The sequence below is a fragment of the Fundulus heteroclitus genome, unplaced genomic scaffold (genome assembly GCF_011125445.2).
Source record: "Fundulus heteroclitus isolate FHET01 unplaced genomic scaffold, MU-UCD_Fhet_4.1 scaffold_434, whole genome shotgun sequence".
Taxonomy (NCBI): Eukaryota; Metazoa; Chordata; class Actinopteri; order Cyprinodontiformes; family Fundulidae; genus Fundulus; species Fundulus heteroclitus.
The window spans coordinates 1-23,498 of NW_023396851.1; the positions used below are offsets into that span (position 1 = coordinate 1).

The window sequence follows — 23,498 nt, forward strand, 5'->3', positions numbered from 1 at the left end:
TCATATGGGAACTCACTGAAAATAAATTGCTCTCTCTCTCGTCCCACAGTCCTCCGATGGCGGGCCGGTCTCCTCAAAGTCTCCTCTCTGGCCACAGCAGTGTTGGCCTCCTCGGGTTTCTACCTCTACAACAGGCAGCTGGACCTCAGTGACCTGAGCGTGATCCGCTTCGGACGAGCCGCAGCTGCCGTGAGTTCACATCGAGCTCAGATGTTCTCACATGTAACGACGTCTGGTCTGGGTTTGATTACAGCGTCCGAGAGACAGTTAGTGCGGGGAGGAAGCGTTATTGCCGATACGTGTCTGTACCAAGGTTCATGGAGCTCTGTGAACTCCAGCTTTATAACATATCTGCAGACCGATGATCACAAGTACAGAATTTCTTTTAGAACCAGAACTTTATCCAAAAAAAAAAGCAATTTTTTTTAAATCATATTTGATTTGTTGCATGAGGTATAAAACAGAAGAAACACTGTGCCAGTGTTTGTGTGTATGTGTATATAATAGATATTATATATATATATATATATATATATATATATATATATATATATCAAATAATAGTTAAATGACAATAGATGAAGTCAGGGGTCAAGTAGCACACTAATTACATCTACTTTTGGTATTTTTTAGTATGAACTGTCGTTCATTTCTACATGTTTCTCTCCTGCGGGTTGTGCTGACATAAACTCTAATACATTACATTTTTATAAAAATGCTTTTATTCACATATGTTTTTATTTCCTTTTTTAGAAAAAAAAAGTTCATTGCTTTTTCTAAAAAAAAACATCTTTTTAAGAGTTTGTCTTTGACTTACGTCTCACTCTTAAAGCAGTACGAGTTATTTTGACAGATATCAGTGTCAATATTCTATAGGGCTGGGTGGTACGGCTTAAAAATAAAGTCTCTGACTTTGCCATACCAAATCTGATTAATTATTTTTTTTTATTTTTCCACCTTTTATTTCATAAAAATGAATTTGAGAAATTCTGCTTAAATATTTGCTTTTATTTCAATCTTCTTGTCAGGGAGTGGACCTGAATTCAAAGTGCAACTAAATACAAGCTGGGAAACATGCATGTTTCTAAGACAAGATGGTGGCCCTGCCGTAGTAAACAATGAAAATATAACAAAATGTTTGACGCTATCAGTAGTACACAATGAGCTAGATTTAAGCATACATCTAAGAAAAGGCTTCACTTGTAACTTCAAACTAACTTGTGCCTCATCTTGTGGCAAAAATGTTTCCTTTTTAAAGGGGTTAAAACTAAGACTGGAATTGTTCTCTAAACCACAAGTATCAGGAAATGATTGAAGTCGATTATAAAAAAAAAAAAAAAAAACCTTCTCCAAGAATTAGGAAACAATAGGCAGTTTGGCTATGCCCCTAAAAGTACCGATAAAGAAATCTTATCCGGTCAGACGACAAGCTCAACACACCACACACCTGAACAGATTTCACTTAAGATCATTCAGATATCAGATGGGAAATCTTGCAAATCTTCTCAAGATCAAACGTGAGTCCGGAGTAAATAAACATGGACAACAAGGAAGAATATTGGTGATAGTCTGTGGACTAATTTTAACAAAGAAAAAGCATAAAACGAAAAGCTGTCAGTTAAAGTAGCAGAGACAACGAGGCTGGGGGCCCTGTGCTTGCTGAACTGTGAAATGGAGGCAAGCCGTATTTTTTTTATTTTTTTCCTCTCTCGGGGAATCCCTCACCTAGCTTTCTGGTGTCATTCAGCAGGCTGCCTGCTCATTTGTCTTCGGGAGACACCCCACACGGTAGGATGTCGGGACAAGACAAACCAACGTGTTGAATATCCCTGATTTGAGGTCGGAGCGGTGCCGACGTTCCACTGAGCGGACCTGATCGTTCTTAAAACACCACACACGATGATCTCTTAAGATTATTTTAAGAGACGGCGATAATCGGCGCCTCTCGAAAGGGCGAGATCGGGGCAAAATCGGCCGGAAAATCCTGATATCCAAATGACCTCCAGGAACTGCTGACCTCGATCTCCTAAGCAATAGAAGCATCAAATAAAAACAAGAACCAAGCGGTGAAGCAAAATGGAGGCTTTTGGGGTTAAAATTTAAATCATGTTGAATTAATTTATTGCTGCCTGTTTGATTGTCTCAAGATTCTGCATTTTCACCTGTTTTTGCGTGTATTTTCAGACGGCAGTGATCAGCTACGACTATCTGACAGCGTTCAAACATGTGGACTACGGCACAGAGGAGTACTGGGCTCTCAAGTCCAAGGTAGGTGTTCAGTTTCTATGGAGGGTGGTTCGTATAATAAGTGAAATCGTCTTTGCTCTGCATGGTTGTTTTAAAGAGGATTTCTGTTCAATCTGGCAGTAGCCAAGTATAACTTTGAGCGTTTCACTGTGCTTGCTTGTCAACGTGTTACCGTGATGAAATAAACTGTCTCCCTGCTCAGAGGCAGATTTAATTAAAGAAATTGGATGTGTGCAAAGTTTCAGATTACCAGAGGAGGTGGGTTGGTTATCTGCCTTATACAAACCAATAGCTAAGATGTTGTTTGTTGTTAAGCAACTACCGTAGTGTTGTGTTAAGGTCAACGTTGCAGCCACCCCACCTACCTACCATTGGGGCTATAGCATTTTTGATAGGGATTCCCAAAGCCTGTGTCAGGCCTGGCCAATGTAGGTTTAAAATGTTATGGTATTTATTCTGATGATTATAAAACTGAGGATAAAACTCCAAAGCGTTTCCTCACATATTTAGTTTACGTAGTTTGCAAAAATCATCAATTGGAGTTTATTGATGTTGCCACTGAAGTTGTTTTCATGGTATACAGTGGCAATGTTGCTCAACTCTGGAACGTGGGAATGAAGAATTTGTTTTAACAAATTAAGTAAAATGTGAAGGTTTGAATAAATGTCCAGAGAAGTTAGCCTTAACAGCATTAAATAAGTATTTCCAGTGCGGTGTGGAGAGCTTTAAATAGTATCTTTATCTACTCATTTTCTGTCATGGCACTCAACACACACACAAAAAAAAAAAAATTATGATTGCCCTGTTTTGGATAGGAATAGTGATTGTACTTTGTTGATGTATTCTTTGTATGATTCTATACACCGGACTCTGACGTCTGTAATGCGATTGCTCTGCATCAGTGGCGGCTGGTGGTGATAGAGTCAAACTAAAGTTCATGGATTATAATACAATAATAAACTAAATGAACATTTTGCGCTCGTCTCCTTAATGGCAGCAACATTTCAACAAGTTTCTAAAAGAAATCTATCATTTAAAATAAATAAATAAATAAATAAATTAGGGCTGGGCAAGTTAACGCGTTAATTTCGCGTTAACTCATTAGACTATTAACGGCGATATTTTCTTTAACGCGCGTTAACGCATGTTGGTCACATGCTTTTATTTTGTGAAGGTCTGTTGCTGCGGTGTAGGGGTTTGAATCAGAACAGTAGGTGGCGATAATGCGCCAATAACCTCGCTGTCAGCCCAGCCTCAGATTCAAAGAGGAAGAAAGGTGCTGGCCGGAAAAAAACAAAGCCGACATGCGGAAGGCGGTGTTTCCCGCAGGAACCGCGAGCGAGCTTAGGCGGGGCGAGGCGGTGAGTTGGCGGCCGGAACAAGTTTTGTGCGGAGCGGAGCGGGGGGGGGGGTGTCTGCATCGACGCCGTCGGTGAAGTCGCTTCTCGTTTCAAAGTATCCATGTATTTTTGCCTGTTTTCCCCCTGCCATTCACTATATGCGCGCGAGAAAGCAACAACAAAAAACCGCGTGTCAACGTCAAATAAACGCAAGCATATCGAGTTAGCAAGCATTTCAGTTTAAAGTTCTTCCAGCATCGAATATGACAGAAACAAGTTAGTTGTAACCACTGCCAAGTTAAACTTTGGTATTAAACATAAAATGGTAATGCTGCTCCCTGCTGTTACCTCAGAAATTGCCTGTTTTTGGTAGATTTTTTCCCCATAAAGAGAATTCCCTGTCAGTGGCAATAAGCTTTAATTTATTATTATTGCTATTTTTTGTTTTACATGTTTAAGTTGAGCTTTACACTAAATATGTGTTACTGATAAGTGCTACAAATGTTACAACACTTTTGTTCATATGGCAGCAGAACATTAAAATAAAAGTGCTCTTTACACTACTTTTGAATTCATTCTTGGAGTTTGTAAATACAATGCGATTAATCGCGATTAATCAGTGCGATTAATCAGTGCGATTAATCGCGATTAAATATTTTAATCGTTGCCCAGCCCTAAAATAAATACATTCCCTTTTTCCACGGAGAGCATGACCAGCGCATTCAGTTTCTCCAGGTTCATAGTGTTTCTGAGAAATGTTTTTACCGAGAGTTGAGGAACACCTTTCATTTTCTGCGGTGGTCACGGGTGCGATGATGATGAGGATCTTTAAAAGAGTGGCGGTCTCTGAAAATTGTTCTCCATGAACAACTAGAGTAGGTCCACAGCACCACAACAGGTTATCTGCTGTAGATGAGACCAGGTTCTGTCTCCAGCTGGGTCGGCCTTCAAGGCACTGTGCGTCTTCACGAAATGACCTGTGATGTTCCTCAAACCTGTGCCCCTGCAACATGGTTGCACAGACTAGATGTTCTGTGAAGGAGAGGCGCTCCCTAGTGTGTCCTAGAATGCTGTTGCAGAGAAAAAATAAATATATATAGAAAAATAAATATGTAATAATTTCATTTTGTTGACACTTCTACCTTCTATTGTTGATGATTTTAAATATTTTGAAAGAATTTTCATCATCATAAAGAAAAAAACACAAAAATAGATGCTAGCCAGAATTGGGTTTGGCATAACACGAGTGTCCTTCCACGGTCACTTGCCTGCTGCTGGACTTTTAAGCCTGTTTTGATCCTGTCATATCACTTTATCAGTTGTTTTTTCCTCCAACAAAAGCCTTTATATAATTGCTATATATAATTATATAATTGTTTTTGTTGTAAATAAATGAAAGAAATTTCTTTTTTTGCCATCTTTGTCTCATGTCATTTTGTTGTTGTTGCCTGACTCTTCCATTTGCATCAGGAAAAATAGCAGTTTTGTCTCAGCACCCGCAACTGTTGGGTGCTAAGACGTGTACCATTGCAGCCCAAGATTTGAAATGAAAATAATCATCTGGTTCTCTTCTTGACTTTCGTGAGATGAAACTATTAACTGTCTTTGGAAGTAAGAGGGGTTCATCCTGCTGAAGCTGCAAACTGGAAAACATGAGAAATGGAAAAGCTTGTGGCACATTCTTTGCACCTTTGAATTAAAAGGATTTTCATGATTCATTTAACACTGATGTTACAGCTTGGTGAGGACACATTGTATTTATCTTATAAACCTTAAAAGTCAATGCATACTGCAGATAAACTGCAGTATTCACTGACATTAAGGCTGCAAGATATTTGGTAAATATATTTTATTAGTTTGCAAAGAACTGTTTGTGATGCAGTATTTGCTGATTATTATTTCCCCAGAATCCAGCGTTAATGCCCTGCATGCAAAAAAAGATATTGAGCTGGTTGAATGGAATAAATGCTCAGATCCCAAACAGATTATTGTGCCCAATATGCTAAAGGTCACAGAGACGGTCGGATGCATCCTAGTTCCAGATGAGGGATGACGAAAATATGTTTATAATGTAGTGATGGTGTCAGTTTGATATTTACCGATCAAATCACCATTGTATTGTTTTGTAATATGATGATCAATGTTAGATTGTATGAAACAGTCACTTCAGTGAGAACTTCTACTAATTTTACAGCAAAAATAAGAAAACCAATATATAGTATTTAATTTTTTAAATTTATTGGGACTTTTAATTATTTAGTGGTACATTTATTTCATGATTTATTTATTTAATTTGTCCCTTTAACCCTTCATAATCCTTTAATTAAACTAAATGGGTTAATGGAGTTATAAGTAAGATATTTACTGTAAAGTCAACCTAAATCATTCTCATTTGTCACCTGGGATGGAAGTAACATTCCCTATAAACAATTGGTCCTCTCCATCAACAATGTCTTAGTCAAGTTTTTCTCCTGTCAAACCTAGAGGTACAGTAAGTGTGTAGCCTTTGTTTACTTCCTGGTTCCTGAGCCAATCTTATGAGACTTCCCAAGGTTCCCAAGATAGAGCGCAGCATTTCGTATTTTATGTTGGCAAAAGAGCAGTAGCATGTTAATATGGAAGCCAGTAAGAGAAGCAGCCCAGATATAGAACAGAATACATTGTCAATCTATCCTTTTGTTAGTAAAAATTCAGAAGGGTTTCACACCGTTTAAAAACGGCATATTAGATATTTGTGATTGGCAAGCTGTTATACCGATTTGAGCCACAAGGTGTCAGTATTACTTATAGCTCCTTTTAAATTGAAAAAGTGTTATCATAGTTCATTTGTGCAAAGGACCCAATAGACCACTAAAAATCAATATTTCACACATCCACTTACAAAAACGAAGAGTTCAACGCACTTCCTTGGTAGAAATATTGTCTCTTTTTATTTCATTTTCCAGTGTGACTTTAGCAACAGGTATCTTTCCGCATGTCTTTCTCTTTCCCTCTCCTTATGTCCTCTCTCTCTCTGTTTACACTGTTTCAAACATTTTTACACCGTCATTATTACTCAGAATGGCCCCTACCTGTGCCTTTGCACACGGGGAAGCACTTTTCTTTTGAAAACTGTGGAGGAAATAAACATCTCCTGCGCTGCTGCGATTTGACGGCAGCTAGACAGACTAGCTTTGTGGGAGCCTTTCACCGGTGGAGCTCTGGAAGTTAAAGACGGGTGCTTGCGCTATGATGCTTCTCATCCTGTCACCATAGAAACACGGATTAATTGATTGCGTAACTCCAAATCAAGTCCCGGTTGCAACATTTGAAGACTATACATTAGTTCCACCTGCAGATAAATTATTAAAAAAAAAAAAACCCATAAACATCAGGAAGTGTTCTTGTGCCCGGCCTGTCTTGAGCAGAACTTTTGAGAATCACTGTCCTTATTCCATAAAGCTTTGTTTTCATGATAAAATAAATCCTAGAGTTATCTCCTGCTGCTGAATCAATACGCTATGTGAGATGTTTCTTTAAAGCTGTTGTGTTACCAATCTGTTATGTTGAGGAGAGCACCACCGGCAGTGTGACAGTTTGCGTGGTGAGTTTAATCGTCTCCCGATGTGCTGCATGCTGCGTACAGGTGCTTCTCAAAAGGTCGGTCAGGATCATTCAAGTCGGCTCTGCGGAGAAAAAAAAAAAAAAAAGGTCAGAAACAACCTGCTTCCCGTCTTTGGAGCTCTGCTGCTGTTTGGTGGTGGTGCAGGAATACTGCAGTGAACCTTGAAGAGCACAGTTCAGCATGGCTGGCCATGTGGATGGGACTCAAACACTCAGACAAGTGCTCCTGCCCCTCGGGCTGCGCCGGTCAAGCCTGGCTGCACACGCTGATTAGAATTAATGCATGTTGCTGATTTATTCCAGAGAGGAGGCTCAGCTCCTAATTATCCTGAAGTCAAAGAGGTGAGGCTTCAGAGCTGCAGCTCATTCTTCTTCTTTTTTTTTGCTTCTGCGGACTCAAAGGACCACAGGTAGAGATAGTAGGTCAATGACTTAATAAAGTCTGCTTTATTATAAGAAAAAAAGAAAACACAAGCTTATCTCGTTTTGGGGAACAAAACACTTTGAATAAAGTGTTGAAACAACATACATTCAATGAATATAAAGTTAATATATTCAAATACAATGGTGCTGTACAGTGGTGCTGTTGTTAGCACTGTTGCCTTGCAGCAGATTCTGAACCAGTTCTAATCTGAACAGATTCTCAACACTGATTCCAGATTCTGAACAAATTATTCCTTGGACTCTAAATGTTAAGTAACTGTTAACGTCTGACTCTAAACAGGTTCTTTAACAGATTGTGAACAGATTCCCAACAGATTCTCGGCTCGACCTAAAGAGGCATTAAACTTCTACAGTCTTTCTGGAAGCATTTTCTTTTAAATAGACTCCTTGGCTGTGAACACGCTCCCTGAGCAATTGTCTTAATCAATAGTTGTCCAAGCTTTTAGATTTTTTTCTTTGGACACCGGCTGCTCTTTTACTCAGTTTAACTCTAGTCGCTCTACTTAACCTTGTGCAGTTATTACTTATGAATATGACACAAAAAGTCACATGAGTTTAAAACAAGGCAACATTGGGCACAAATTAAGGTCTCCAGCACACACACAGCATCCAAAAGTCTGGCATTTTCCCAAAAGAAAAACAAAAACAAGAGCTGAGAAATCACTCAACCTCCATTGGATCATCTACTATAATCCAGGCAGTCAATATGAAAAAGCAGGTTAAATCCATGTAAATCCTGCATGTCAGATGAAGTCATTATGTCAGCGCCCACTGACTTCTAAAATTATTTCCCTCTTTGCGACTTGTTTGACTGCATGGTTAATGAGCTCCTGCAAGTGCTCCTCCACTTCTTCCTCGTCGTCCTGGCTGCATGTTCATCGCTCGGCAGAACAGCCAGCTGCTTTCAGCCTCTCCTGAAGAGCTTGATTCAAAAGCCACTTGAACAGCCAGTGTCGGAGCCTCATCAAAGGCTTCCCTGAGCGACCCCAGGGGCCATTCACAGCCAATTAGAGAGCATCACAGAACAAGCATGCAAACACTCTGAAGTCTGCCAAATGAGAAATGGAACATGCCTGTAGAATCTGAGTCTGCTGACTAAATTACTTAAGTCAGAGAGAGTTTGAAGTAATTCGTAGCCTTATTAAAGCTTATTCGGAGATGACCAAAGTTGGATTAAAAGAAGAAGTTGAGCTGTATTTTATATGTTTTCTTTTGGTTGACGCCTCAATAAGCCTCTAGGGGGATCCCGACAAGATGTTTCTGAAAAAGATGAGATTCTTCAAGTGAAGGCCATGAACATGCCACTCACTGACATATAGATGTCGATATTCATACTATTTTTTTTTTGCTCAGTTTAACCACAGCGGTCCTTTCAGCCTCATAGTGGAGGATTGTGTGTTGATTTATACAGTCTAAACTGAAAAGAAAAATAGGACAAAAAAGTGATTTCTATAACAGACATTACTATTTTTGTTTGTGGTAAAATACATTGTTGTTTTCTCTTCTACTCGTTATCTGACTAATTGTTTTCAATTCAGTTTTATTTAAATAGCCCCAATTCACAGCACATGTCATCTCAAAGCACTTTACAAAGTCAAATTACACTGACAGATTGGTTTTCCTATCTAAGGAAACCCAGCAGATTTTCTTTTTCTGGTGTGTAATTGTTGTTCCTGTCAGCATGCACAGAAGCGCAATCACAAAAGTCTGAGCTACAGACCGTTGTCTGTTTGTTGGCAAAAGGACCTTGGGTGGTGCTCTATCGTGGCATTTTATGGCAGGAAGGGGCTTAGCACTTAGTGGCAGCTGTTCACATCTACATACATGTGTGCATGTTCATGGGCCGGCCCAGCTTTGTAAATGAGACTGGACAACAACTTAGATGTGGTGTGACGTCATACCATAGTCCATCTGAAATATTACCTTTGGTTTTTCACATCACTTTTTTTTTATTATTTCTACCTAAAATAATTAAATTTAGCTTATTGCTTCTTTAAAGGTGTATATAGCCATGTTATATGATTACAAAAAAGACCAAAAACCATTTGATCATGATAAAATAAAGCTACGTACACCAAGCCTTCATCCTGATAGTGTTTTGATTGTCCTTTTGAGTCTAGATCGAATCCAGCAACAGGTGCGAGGAGCATATATAAACAAATGTGGCGCCATCTAGCGGCAGTATCGCAGAACTATCAAAATGCCGGTTTGCTAAATTATTAAAACAGTGTTAAATAATGCAGGACCAAGCCTGGCCCTCTGCAAGGCCTCGCAGTAAAGCAGCAGCTCGGCGTGATTGAAGACCAACCGTTATTAATTAAATACAACGATCTACAGCAACTCTAAGAGCCTCATATTAGAACATTTACCCACGTCAGTCAACTCTGTGGTCACATCTGAGCCTCCGCAAGTTTAGTGTCCACTTCAGTGAACACCAACATTCACACTGTATGCACAGCGACATTCCAATATTTTCCCTCTTGGAATTATATATTTTTTGCTATTTTTATTTTATTTTTTTTATTTATTTTTTATTTTATTTATTTATTTATTTTTTTCATTGCATCTTGGATCATTCTTCATTGTTTTACTGGGAGAGGCTAATAGCCGTTAGCAAATAATGTGCGAATAATGCACCTTTTAAAGTGCAACTTACCCTCATGTAAAAGCATAACCCCACCCCTAAACAAATTTTGAGAAATGCCAACAAAGTGTGCAGTGCCAAGAGACCCTGTGCGAATATGGAACGTTCAATATTGAATTCCTGGCACCTTGTTTAGCTTTCAAGTTTACCCAGTTAATGTTTGATATAAATTCAGGGGTTTGTAAAGCCATTCCAGAGTCTTAATGTTATACTGCTCTGTCCACTCTAAAATCCACTCTAAAATCTTAATAATGTTTAGATCCCTAATCCAATCTGTCCTTCTCATCTTAATAGAAATTGGTTATAATATCGTGTTGTCCAATTTTTAACAATTTCTCTGTAAATTAAGTCAATTCATAGGGGCTTAAAGAATTGAGAGACTCATTTCAAAGCTGAACTTTTTATTGAAGGGCTTGTGTGAATGCGAAAGAGAATTTCTAACTTGGCTATTTTTCAAACTGGAGATTTTGTTTATTGAACCTCTCACACAAGCAAACATTTTGGTGGGAAAAGTATATATATTTATTTTTTTAATGCCCTCTGAAGTGAAACATCCCAACCTATCCAGTAAAACAGTGATTCTGTGGAATGTTTCCTATTCTTATTTTCTTATTTCTTATGTTGTTGATTGTGGCGTCCTCGGATTGCAATTCTCCATTTTTTTTTTTCTTTTGTGGTCCTTCCACCTGCCCTTCAGCTCTTCATGCCACTGAGTCAAATCAAAGACAAAACAACCAGACAGATTAAAATGCACATCAGAAGCACCATTAACATCACAGAGTGCTGTGCGACGGAGATAGGTCTTTATCTCTGCACTGATTATGCAATCCTCTCCTGCTCCTCTTTGACTGTTGTCTCTCTCCTACTCTCTCCCTCTCCAGCTGTACAGGCTTCTATTAGCATCTCATTACAAGCCATGCCAACACATGATTGGGAAATTAAATGTAGCTTGCTTAATGCAAATGAATAATGCATGACTGGTGACTGAGGCCGGGGGGCATGGTTGGGAGGGGTTCGGTCGCCTTGAATATAGAGATTTAAAAATACAGTAATTGAACGTAGCCTCACTTTAAAGATAAAGGACCTAACAACACCATGGGCTGTATCACTAGTGGGCTGCTTGTTATTTCTGTCTGCTGTCCATTTTCAAAGGATAACGTCTAATTGCAAAGCAGAAGTCTGCTATTACCTCGTGTTGCTTATTCACTGCTGGTCCTATTAGCAGAATATGTTGCGCTAAAAGGAGGATCTCCACATCTGTCTAAATCTCAGAAATGTTTTCATTTCAATTTCACTAAAACTAAGAAACATTTCTTACCCTCGCTGAAACAAACAAAAAAAAAAACAGCGATTCAGTACGCACAGATAATCCAGTTTGGGTGGAATTCGGTCCGTATGCAGACCCGAGATAGAGTTGTATATTATTAATTACGCAAGGAGCTGAGGTATCTGTCTACAACAGGCCACAGATAATCATTTGTGGCATCAGGCAAATAATAGAAAAACGGTGAGTGATGGTAAACGAACAGCATTATTCATAGTTGATGGAGTTTGATAGGGGTTACATTACAGCTCTGCATGTTGCAGGGTGGGTCATTTGGTGATGGCACAAACACTTGTCATGAAGTTGTTGTTGTTGTCCCAGGCAGCTTACACCGACTGAGAATTGCCGTGTTACTCCACCAAATTCAATATGCAACCCGTGATAAACTCTTTACCATCCCATCAGCTCCTGAATTGTTACTCGATGAACAGCATCAGAAAGAGAATGCATTCACCATCCCATCCCATGAATAACAGAGCAAACAATTCAACTTGCTATCTTAATGTGGCTACTTAGTTTCACTGTTCTAGAAAGGGTAACTCTTTGCCAAAGGAATTACCCACTTACCCACTATTGGTCTGCATGGGAACCAAGTTACCTCACACAAGTGGACCAATCCTTCTGGGATGCTTTTCTTCATTTGGTCAGTGAGTGTAGCTGAGCCATTCAGCTCTAAGGTCCATGAACTGCATATAAAGGCCATCTTCAGGGAATCAAGAGGTGTCGTCTCATCCAGTAATATCTCACTTATTGAATTTGCACATCTAGCAAAGCCAGACATTTGCCCTTTTTATAAACCAAATTTGAGGTTTATGCTTCCCTGTTAGTCAGTAGCAGATCATTTCTGATGGCATAATCTGCCCTCATACTGCATTGTCGATGCTCGGCAACTGCACAGTAAGATCTACTGGCCTCATCAGTTTCCCAATGACAGTACACTTTTTAATTTTTATTCAGTGTTCTTTCAATCTTAGATTATGTGCTTGAGAATTTCTCTTGTATTTAAATTAATAAAAAATAAAATAAAAGGGATACAGTGAATAGATCTGGTCTATTTTCTTCCCTTTAACCACTAAAGATAAAAAAACAAAAACAAACATGTGTTACCCAATCATCTAATCACCACAATTTGGCCTTGAATCCTGTGCGTTTTGATTTTAATGTTTTACTAACCCCATCTTGCTTGGGTCAGATTGAATCATACCATATAAATTAAGGTTCTTAATATCTTATTTGCCAATAAAAGATTATTTTTTAAAACTGTTGGGTTCTTCATCACATTTAAGATGACCTAATGAGCCATTTGACTTTTGGTTGAGATTATGTTGGTATGGGAAAATAAGTTCTGCCATTGGCTAAAAAGCAGAGATCATTTTTTGTTGATTTTACGCTATGCTGTAAATCCACGCCTTCTTGGACTTGCTTTTTAAAAATGTATTAAAAAGTGTCAAGATTATCCCAGTTTGTTAACACTACATCCGTAATGATGATGTTTCTTGATCCAAGTTAGTTGAAAAATACTGGTCTACCACATACTGGTGCATTTTCTTTGTTCCATGATGAACCAGAGTATGTGTTTCAAATGCCGTGGTGGCACACAAAGAGGAAGATTTTGCATTAGATTGAAAAAAAAAAAAAAGGTATAGTAAGGAGATGAAAGCACACTGCAGGTGTTTAAGTTCATTTTAACTGATGGAGAGAAAGGAAAAGCACAAAGGGAGACGTGATAAACTGGTGAAAGTGATGTCTAATGATCCCTTTGCCTCCTCAGCTGCAGGAGGCAGAGCGGCTTTAGGCAAGCAGCCATTTTGAAGGCAGCTTTCCATGGCTGAGATGAAAAGAACAAAAACGCTGATTCACTCGACACATCTGCACAGCATTATGCAGCCTCTGTCTCAGCACCGCCCAGAGGTTAAAGATAAAGCGCTGCTTTTTGCCCCCGTTACACTGAATATGTCTGAGGTTGTCACAGTGATATGAAAGAACCACCAAGGGGAAGGAAATCAGAGCCTCGGCTAACATTGATTTGTGACTTTTCACCAGAGAGAACAAATCTCGCTCTGTATCAGCTGCTTTTCTGATACTGAGCTCTACTGTATTTTTTTTCTTTATTTTGCATATATGATTTAACTGGCTTTCTTATCCACAAAATACAGAAGCTATTACAAATGGCTGCAGGGCTCTGCAACCCTCCGCACAAGATCATCTAATCAGTGATCGTTTATAAAAGCAGTTTCTGAAAGCACTTAGAGAGAAATCTACATACCAATAAAAGAAGGATGCTAACCTGGTCCTTGGAAAGTCCTGAAAATGTTCAAATAATGCTCTGCTTTTTCTCTTTCATGTAGTTTCCTTTTGCTTTAACATGATGTCGTTTGCTGGGATTCAAACATGTTTTTTGAGAACTCTGGTTTTTCAGCTGCATGTCAAGTAGTGGTAATTACAATCTGAGCTAATGATACTCTGCCAATAAACAGCTTTTCACCCCAGATAAGAGAGGTTTTACAAGTGAGTTCCTCGGCTGCATTATTTTCCTGGTTAAAATATTGATGCTGAGGATAATATTGTTTGTTCCTTTAGTTCATGCACATTTTTTTTTGTTAAAAAGATATAAACATTAATCCAAGTTTTGGGTTAGCTTTTGTTGCTGCAGAATTTAACGTGAAGGTTGGAAGAAGCAAGATCAGAGTCTTTCACTTATGAGCAGTCAAGTCACTTTACTGAATTCCTTCTGGTTTGACCCAGTGGATTTGGTACATTAAAGAAAATATTTAAAAATGATTTCATTTGTTCTTTTCTCCAGGTCCCTTCAAAATTTCCTTGTAAAACTAGGACATTTTCTTGATTTCTAGAACGTGTCTGGTCAAAATATCTTTTCATTCCACAAAGTAGCAGCTAGGGACCTCTAAAAAAGCATATGACCTTGCTAATGTGTAATTTTATGTCAAAACCAATATATAAATTAACAATTTTTTATTTTAATTTTTTTTAGAAATTGAGAAGCTTTGAATTTTATTGTAATTTTCAATATTACTTGTTAATGGTGTCCAGCCTTGAATGTAAACCTGTTTTTCTCTCAACTACATATTGTAGAAAACTAGTAAAGTGAAAACGTCGCAGTCATGAGCTGGTCGTTGTAACTTGTGATTTGATTTTGTCTGCTGAACGTGACCCCGAAGCCACTTCTGATTGGTTGATCAGGCCCTCATGATGTCTACTTCTCTTTAAGTGCTGGCTCCCAGAGCGTTGTGACTGAAAACTTAGACCGATCCTTTCAGTCCATCAAAACGTTTTTTCCCAATTAGGTAAGAAACCTTTTGAGATCTGTTTTTTTTTTCTTAAAATATGTTTTAGTTAAGTTTTTGGTGTGCATCAAATCCACTTTGTAACCTTAATCTGCAGGCGTTAAATTCCTGCATAATTATGTTTTTTTCCCCTTAATCCAAAAGACAGAGTAATTCAGATTCTGCTTAACAATTTATCTAAGGTTTCCCTCTTGTCGTATTAAAATTGCGGTCTCTTTGTTATTCAACAGTCAGAACAGCCTGGGCCAGGTCTGGCTGCCTTCCTTCTTCTGAGTGACTGCTAGGCTGATTCAAACAGCTGCTTGTGCTGAGATATAGGTGTCAACCCAGGTTAGAGACAGTGGGAAGGAACAGCACACTGGCCAGAGGCCATCTCAAAACCAGAACTGTTGGAGCAGCTCTGGTTTTGAAATCTGACTGATTGAAATGATTTCCTTCCTGATTTTTAGTTGTTGGCTGATATTTTTCTCATAATATTTAGCTGAAGTAGTGATTTCATTGTTGATTCTTTAATGTTTAATTGTTTAATCTTAAATGGTTGTCATTACAATATTGCAATCGCAAAGGACCGCTTGTATTGTTTTTTTTTAAGTGCCATTCTGCCAGCAATTATATGTAGTAGCTGGATAACTATAGATTAAAAGAAGTCTCTTAGGTAAGGCATTCTGGGTTTCCTGATAATGGCATGCAAATGATTTTCAGGGCCTTTTTTTATATTCTTTAAAGACTGGATCTGATTCACCTCATCTTTTGTTCAAAGTGAATATTCAAATATGATTGAAATAAAACTAGAAGGCCTGGTGTCGATGGAGGGGGAGCTGCTTTAGTAGCGTGAAGTTAATTTGAAAATCACCTCTTATCCTTTGTTAGAAACATAAGTTCACACAACGTTCAGTGTGTATCTTTGAAATTAAAGAAGTGTTTACAGCTTGTTGGTCACCTAACTCCCGCTCACCCTGACCCTGTAGCACCACCGTTGTCCTGTCTCTAGACTTTTACAGTTTTGGTGCTTTTTAGTGTCGAAAGAAAGCAATTTGATGTTGGCACAGTGCAAGTCTCTCATCGTGTTGCCCTCCATCTTTCCACCAGCAGATGTCAGCATTGACTGCATCCATCAGCACATCATGACTGGGAAAAGGGGGGGCGTGCTCAGCCCTGATAAGGGTCCACCACCACTCCTGGAGCTCTTGCTCTTGTGAGGGACAAGCTATGTAAATACGGGGTGGGGCCAGATAACTGCTGACCTTGACGTGCTCATGGCAGCAGCTTATCAGCCAAACAAGTCCGAGGCAGGAAAATCCTTGAGGGATGATGGAGAGGAGGGAACGTTTAACATTTGCTTCCCGACTGCCTGCTGTGGTTACATCATGGCTGACAAGCTGCACTCCAGCAGCAACAGCAGCGTAAATACTCCATTTCACTGTCGCTGATGTGTTTTTGTTTTTTTTTTTCTTTTTTTTGCTGTTGTTTTTTTCTTCCTGTGTGCCAACCAGAGTAGACGTGTCCCGCGGCAGCTGGCACGGCGCCGCAGAAATCACACCATGTTGTGTTTTTTAAAGGAGTGGCCACTGCACTGCAACATGATGTGCAGGATAATTTAATTTCTTAATTTAATTCCCCACTCCCTTAAACCTGAGAGCACTTCACTATTGGATCACGTATAAAGGAATGTGTAGATGAAGCTAAAACATTTTAGGATCATTTCAAAGAAAATATGTTCGATCAAACACAGGGAGTTGATAGACATGGTGTGGACACGTTTGTTTCCATGGTGACCTCTGAAGTCACTAAAGTTGACTATCCTTTTAGAGGCGTTGTTTCCGATTTGTCTCTGCCATTACTGTTTTCAGGTGAAGCTTAAAGCAATTTAATCTGTTTTTGTTCTAAGCAATCATCTTTTTTTTTTTTTCCTGATGGCTTCATTAACGTGTTTAAAGCCAGACAGCCTCAGCAGCTGACGTTGCCTGTTTACTGCTGTGAATAGAAATGAGGAGAAACTGATGGAGGAGTTAAATCTCAGCCTGATGTTTTGGCTTTACAGAAAATTATTTCAAATAGGAAGCACAACACGTTTCTGGCTGAGTTCCTTATTTGTGTATGATTTATATTTAAAGTCGCCTTAAAAAACAAATCCAGGGTATCGACTGCAACACAAAAAGAGGATTCTGGGTGACTACACCAAGGATTTAAAGTTTTGGTTATCTCTGAGTCTCAGCAATAAAAGATCAGTGATCATCACAGGTGAAGATTGTTAAACTTTAGTTGAGCAAGTTTGTTAGAAGGTTGTTGTGGTAGAGCTAAACGTAGCTCTTAGCAGATTAAGACAGCTGCAACTAGAACTAAGGACATTTATAGAAGCATGGGCAGTCCCTGCTCCAACCATCACATTCTAACTAATCACAGCACTCATTTAACAGACGTCAAAAAAGCTGCAAACAGAAGGTCACAGGAGAGATAAAATACAAGTCTGACAAAGCTCTTATATTATGCTCCTAAAATGTCATACAATCTACTAAAAAAGACATATTGAATCAGATGTCATTCTGCCTGAGACAGACTGAGGTCTAATTCACTAAATAAATTTCATAAAACACACAATCTTGTTTTTCCCCAATGTTTTACAGTAAATAAGAATAAACATTTGATTTTTTTTGTTTTGTTAGGATTAATATTATGCCTAAACAATTAAAAAAGGTTAAGATGGCTTTTTAACTCCCTAATAATTCCCTACCTCTTAGTTAAATAGAGGCATACGTGTGCATGTCTTAAAGGGGACATTTTATCCAAAACCCACTTTTTTAGCCTTTAACTACATTGTGCTGAGCAGTTTGAGTCTCTATGAGTGCAGAAAACCTAAATGTAGTCTTCAGATACTACGTAGATATCTTTGATTTTGTTTGAATAATATTTTTCAAGCCGCTGAGTTTTCTCTATTCTGTGTTAATTTTTTTTTTAACAATTATGTCACAGTATTTACTGCAGTGCTGCTTAACAAGGTCATTAACTTCTGGATTACCATTTTCGCAAATCTGCCATTTTGATTTTTTGCTGCGATTTTGTACTCTAAGAGTGGATGAAGTCAAACGTTTGTTTATTGGGTGAATTAACCCACACAATTCATTACACTGTACCCCAGAATACTACAAAAATGGCTGAATGGGGTTGAGTGGAAAACTCTGTGACATGGAGGGGGGCGGAGTTGAGGTGCCTCCTTTAGATTTATATAGACCGCACCAAAGCAAGTTGCTCTTAAGCCCCATTTATACTACCCTTTTTTAACCGTGCCGAGAACAGTCCGAGCTCGGTAACTGAGACAACTATCGAGTGTAAATGGAACGCAACTGAACTGCACTGTGCCAGACACAACCGATCTGCGCTAAATCTAGTCCAGTTCGATAGGTGGGCTCGACCCAGTTTTTCAGTGGCTCGGTTCTCTGATAACAAAGAGCGCATGAGCAGACCGCGTCATCTCCTCACAGTCAGAAATTTCAGACATTCATAAAAACACTAGCTTACCTACCGTGCCACATGATTTCCTGTAATGATTCTGCTTAACAGTGTGATGAATCTCAACGTCTGTCGTTGTTTCCTGCGTCTGTAAGCCCTGATTAGACTATTGTTGTCTTATCCACTTCCCAAAAGCCAACTCTGTCAAGTAAATTTACCAAAGGTTGCCTTTTCGCCTGACTCTCCGCAAACAACGAAATGTCACAATCATAACATGAAAATTACTTCCTGAATGTTACGGGTGCCGCCATTTTTATTTGCTTGATTCCCTCCTTCAATCCTAGAGAGCAGTAGTACAGTAGATCGTCAATAGGAGGCGAGGAACCATGCTAGTGTGATGTGTAAATGATCGTAAGAACCAAGCTTGGCACGGTTAACTGATCCAAGCTCGGTCCAAACTTGGCATGGATCAGTTAAAAAAGGGTAGTGTAAACGGGGCTTTAGACGCACCTCAGAACAGGGGCAAAACAGGGGCTGTGAGGCAAAAATAACAAGCAATTGAGAGCAAAGCATTGCGGTTCCACTTATATAGCCCACAACTGAATGATTTTAAATGTGAAAAGGAAGATAAGAAAAGTATGAAATGTCCCTTTAAGGCAACACTTCAAACTCACTGCTTCCTTGTGTGATATCACTGGAAAATTAAATCAAACCAGCCAGCATATCAGGAAGAAAACTGACATCCAGGAGTCTGGTTCATCCTCAGATACAGTTTCTCAGATGCCTGCAGTGTTTATCTGTTTAGACAATTACATGCAATTATGAAAACCTTATAAATGTCCAGCAATGAAGCCATTCAGGAGACTTTTTTTTTTTTTTTTTTGTCCCAGACATGAACGCGTGTTGAAATGGCGTGCATGTCAACCCCAAAACAAAAGCAAAAGACAGCTTTCTGTTTCAAACCATGTAGACAACGTGCCCCCGGTTGAACTAGCAGGAACTGACAACATTTTGGAGCGTGACATATTCTAATAAGCAAGGTAGTGGATCTGAGCAAGGCTTGAAGTAGATCGCAAAGCCACAAGACGATTGGTAAAAAGGTGACTAATAGAGATGCACTGATCAGTCTTGCCGCTACTTTTAGCCAGTTTTTAAAGACTTGATAGAAATGTCTGATTCTGAATTCTCTTTAAGTAGATATTTAAAGATCTAAAAATTAACTTATACGGTGCCATGAAAAAGTATGTGCAACCTTGCACATTTTTTTTTGTTTTTAATTTTTTGTGACACTTCAGTGTACCACATCGTCAAATAAATTTTGCTTAGAAGAAATTGTACACCAACTAATTTTCTTCTCCTGCTGCCTCAGTGTGCTACCCACAGCTTTCCTTAATGAAGTTTTAACATCTGATTTGATATATAATAATGAACACGTCCCTTCTTTCAGGTTTTTTTTTCAGGCCCTAAAACAGCAATTATCAAACTGCTGTTGAAAAAGAACAATTTGGACAAACTACTACTGTAGAACGTCAAGCCTGTCTCTAATCTCCCCTCAAACCTATCAATAAGATTATTGAAAAAGCTGTGTTTCAACAGTTAAATACCTTATATACAGTGGCCAGCTGCTTTGACGTTTTCCAGTCAGGTTTCCGTGCTCACCACAGTACAGAAGCCACCTTTGTCAAGGTGTTCAATGACATCCATATGAATCCAGACATTGGAAGAACTACAGTACTGGTACTATCGGTCCCTCTTTTTCAAGTGACCTGGCCAAGACAGCAGCATAAAACGTACAACAATACAAAACCAAATTCATAAAACACACAACCAGAAACCACAAAAATTACATGCGGGGTTCCCCAAGGGTGCATCTTGGGGCCCCTCCTATTTAATATCTGCATGAGTCCTCTAGCTTAAATCACAAAAAAAAAACAAAAAAACAAAAGTAGGCTAAGTGACTTATTTTTGGGGGGAAGATTTTCCTTCCACTTAACCTTCCATTAATGTCCCAGAATACAGCTTTATATAAGCAGCCAGCTTCTTTCTCTCTCCACCTTTCTCCTATTTATCCATCTTTCTCTCTTTTTATTTTTCTGTCTCTATCACGTGTCTTATATGTGGTTGTATTTTGAAAGACATCTGCCTTTCTTCCTCCCTACTTCTTGATTGAATGAAAATATCTTTAACTCTAGAGTTTAGAATAATCTTGATCTTAACTATTCAATTTTAATTTTATATGAGCGATTCATGGGGTCTATCTAGCAACAAACATTCGTTTTCCAAAAATAAAGCAGCCACATGTTTTCAGTGATGCACTCCGGATGGTGGATTTTTGTTTCCAACAGACAGATTTTTCCGTGACAATCAAAGCAAATGGTATTTTGGTAAAATGTCTAAAGATGACCATAGATCCGTGTACTTGTTGAGAACTTGCTATATTGAGTGTTAAAGTTTACAATAATCGATTTTAAACAGATGCGATCATCATATTTGTATTAGGCAAATGTTTTTGGTGTGTTGAAATAATCACGTGTGGCACCATGTGAAACTGAAAAGGACACATTTGTTCTGTTTGATCCCATTCTTCCGACACAAGCATATAATTCTGCCGGGGATAACTTAATTTAAGTATTCATGACCCATGTTCCTCCATCAGAACAGACTCCACCAACGTCTGCACAGCTAGTAGACGCTCAGTGCTCCTGACTCTGTGGCACCCTTTAGAGCAGCCATCCTCAGAAATTGGGTGTGTTTACAAAATGCAGGTACCTTTACCAAGGCAGGTAAAAATATGTCCCAACTCAACGTGCTCTCTCTCCTGGCGGGATTGTGAGTTTACCTGGTTGTGAACGCCTATTGGCTTAATTTCTTGAGACAAATTTCTACATTTCCCACACCTTCTGCCAGTGGACGAAGAAGTGAAATGGATAGTAGCATGTTTGATTGAGCACCTAGGGCTGTTTCTTCTCCAGCAGGCACCCAAGGCACACCTGTCAGTGCAGCTCAGAGGGGCTGCGACGCCACGAGTCGTGACTGCCTTGGAGCAGTGAAGACTTCTTCCTGCCGAGCAGTTAATAGTGTGACACCGTGTAGTTCTCGTAAAATTTAGCTCTTCATGGACTCTTGTCCACCCAAGTATAAGGGAGCCAAGCTATAGAAATGGCTTGTGATCTGGTGCTATTTAGAAAGGCTAATAATTTTAGTAAAAATAACCGTGAACATGTACAGACATTTAATAATTTACTACATCCCATGACCAAGGGTTCTTGTTGGAGCACCCCCCTTGTAGAATGGTAGGGGAAACACTGAACTTATCCTGACCTATTTAAAAGCTTTTCAAGGATTTCATTTATTTGGGTAAATAGCAACTGCCCTTAAATTTAAGAATTGGTTGTGCCAGAGTTGGTGGCAACTACTACCGTATTTTTCAGACCATAAGGCGCACCGGATTATACAGCGCACCGTGAATTAACGTGTCTATGTGTGTCTTTGTCCACATATAAGTTGCACCGGATTATAAGGCGCACTAAATATTCTTCCCAAGTGTGTCATATCACTCCGGCCCTCCACGTACACAGCTCTCTACTGAGAGGGAGAGCTCTGTCGGGAGGCCAGAGTTGTTGGACTGCAATGCCCTGTTTCTAACATAACGGCAAAATAAACGTAACTTTTATTTCAACACAAAGTTTCTTGCAAGTCAGGATTTCCTAACTCCAAACTTTAAAATTCACACCGGCTGCCTTGACTATAAAATAATAGTACTTAAGGGGAAACAAAATCATTCCAGTTTTGTCAATAAATCATTTACACAAAAAGTATTATACAGCTTTCTTTAGGTTGGTGGTTCAAAACTCAGCCTGTCACTTGCTCCCCATGCGCCACTAAGTGTGGAAGCTCAGTTCTCTATAAGGGTTGGCTTAAAAACAGAGACAAATTTCCCTTCTGTGGCACTCTAAAGGGAAATATTTATTTATTAAGTGAAGATATTATGACAGTTTTTGAAAGTACAAATTGAAAATACTGCAAAATTGTTAAATTGGGTTTGATTTAATTCCCATATAAAGTTCTGACTTCAAAGCTAAACAAAACAGCATAATTAGTCAAGTGAAAAAAATACAATAAATAATTTTGAGTACCACTAAAGGCAGCACGAGGGCCACTAGTGGTCAGCTGTACTCTTTGGTGTCAGTCAAGACGAAGATAAATGCTGAGCGCAACCTGAAGAACACCATCCCCACAGTCAAGCATGGAGGTAGAAACATCAGCCTTGGGCCTTTTTTTCTGTCCTGATCCGGAACGTTAAAGATGGGGCTTTTGATGGGTCTTCTAGGAGGACAGTGACGGAAGAAAGGAGTGTTTAAAAGAAGCAAAATAAGGTTATGGATTGGCATAGCTAGTCTCCGAAGTCCTACAAAGAGTCAGTAGAGAGAACTTTAATTTTGAGTTACCATTAAGCAGGCATTAGCTCTTTAAAGAAAACATTACTATGGTACAAAGTAATGGACCAAAATCCCTCCTAAAAAGGGAAACCGCCTCAGTATTTGGTGGCCTTAATGATGAGGGTGAGTATTATAATTTCATTTCCAATGTTGAGGAAGTATTTACAAATTATAATTACCTGTAATAGTTGCTTTCTGGAGCATGTTCTGTATTTGCTACACGCTGGGTTGGTTTTTACTGATCCCGAGCGTCCACCGGCTCGTGGCAGAGAGTCTCTCTGCCGTTCTTGCAGCACCAGGCACCGCCACTCAGGCATGACAATAAAATGCAGAGCATGAAATTAACTGTGCCTGCTGTTGGAAAAATCAGCGCCCTCCATCTTTCCGTGCCCTCTCTCGTCTTCGCTTCCTAGGCATTCTCCCCTAAACCCCACATCCTGGCTGTTCTCAGGGCATTACAGTGAGAAAGCCGCATCGTAGCGGCACAGCGAGGGCTCAGAGAAATAACAAACGGCATTTACATTATTATTTTTTTCTCCCAATTTGTCATGTTTCTGTCGGGCTTTGTTAAAATAAATATTTTTAACATTATCCGGAGCAGCGGAGCCTGTGCGTTACTGCAGGAGAACTCTTTGAGAGTGGCTTTGCCGCTTTAATACTTGTAGCCGAGTCTTATTGACCGTACAGGCTTAAATCTCAGCACAA

General features: G+C 39.2%; 1 protein-coding gene across 1 annotated transcript in view; it reads left to right on the forward strand.

Moving 5' to 3' along the window:
* Window positions 1-84: 84 nt before the first annotated feature.
* The window catches only part of LOC105916836 (aarF domain-containing protein kinase 1), a gene marked incomplete at its 5' end in the record, with an annotated part of 67,815 nt that continues 44,401 nt past the window's right edge, over window positions 85-23,498 (forward strand). Inside the window, 2 exon segments of the mRNA XM_036131448.1 lie at window positions 85-189; window positions 2,185-2,268. Coding sequence (XP_035987341.1) covers window positions 85-189; window positions 2,185-2,268 — 189 coding nt within the window.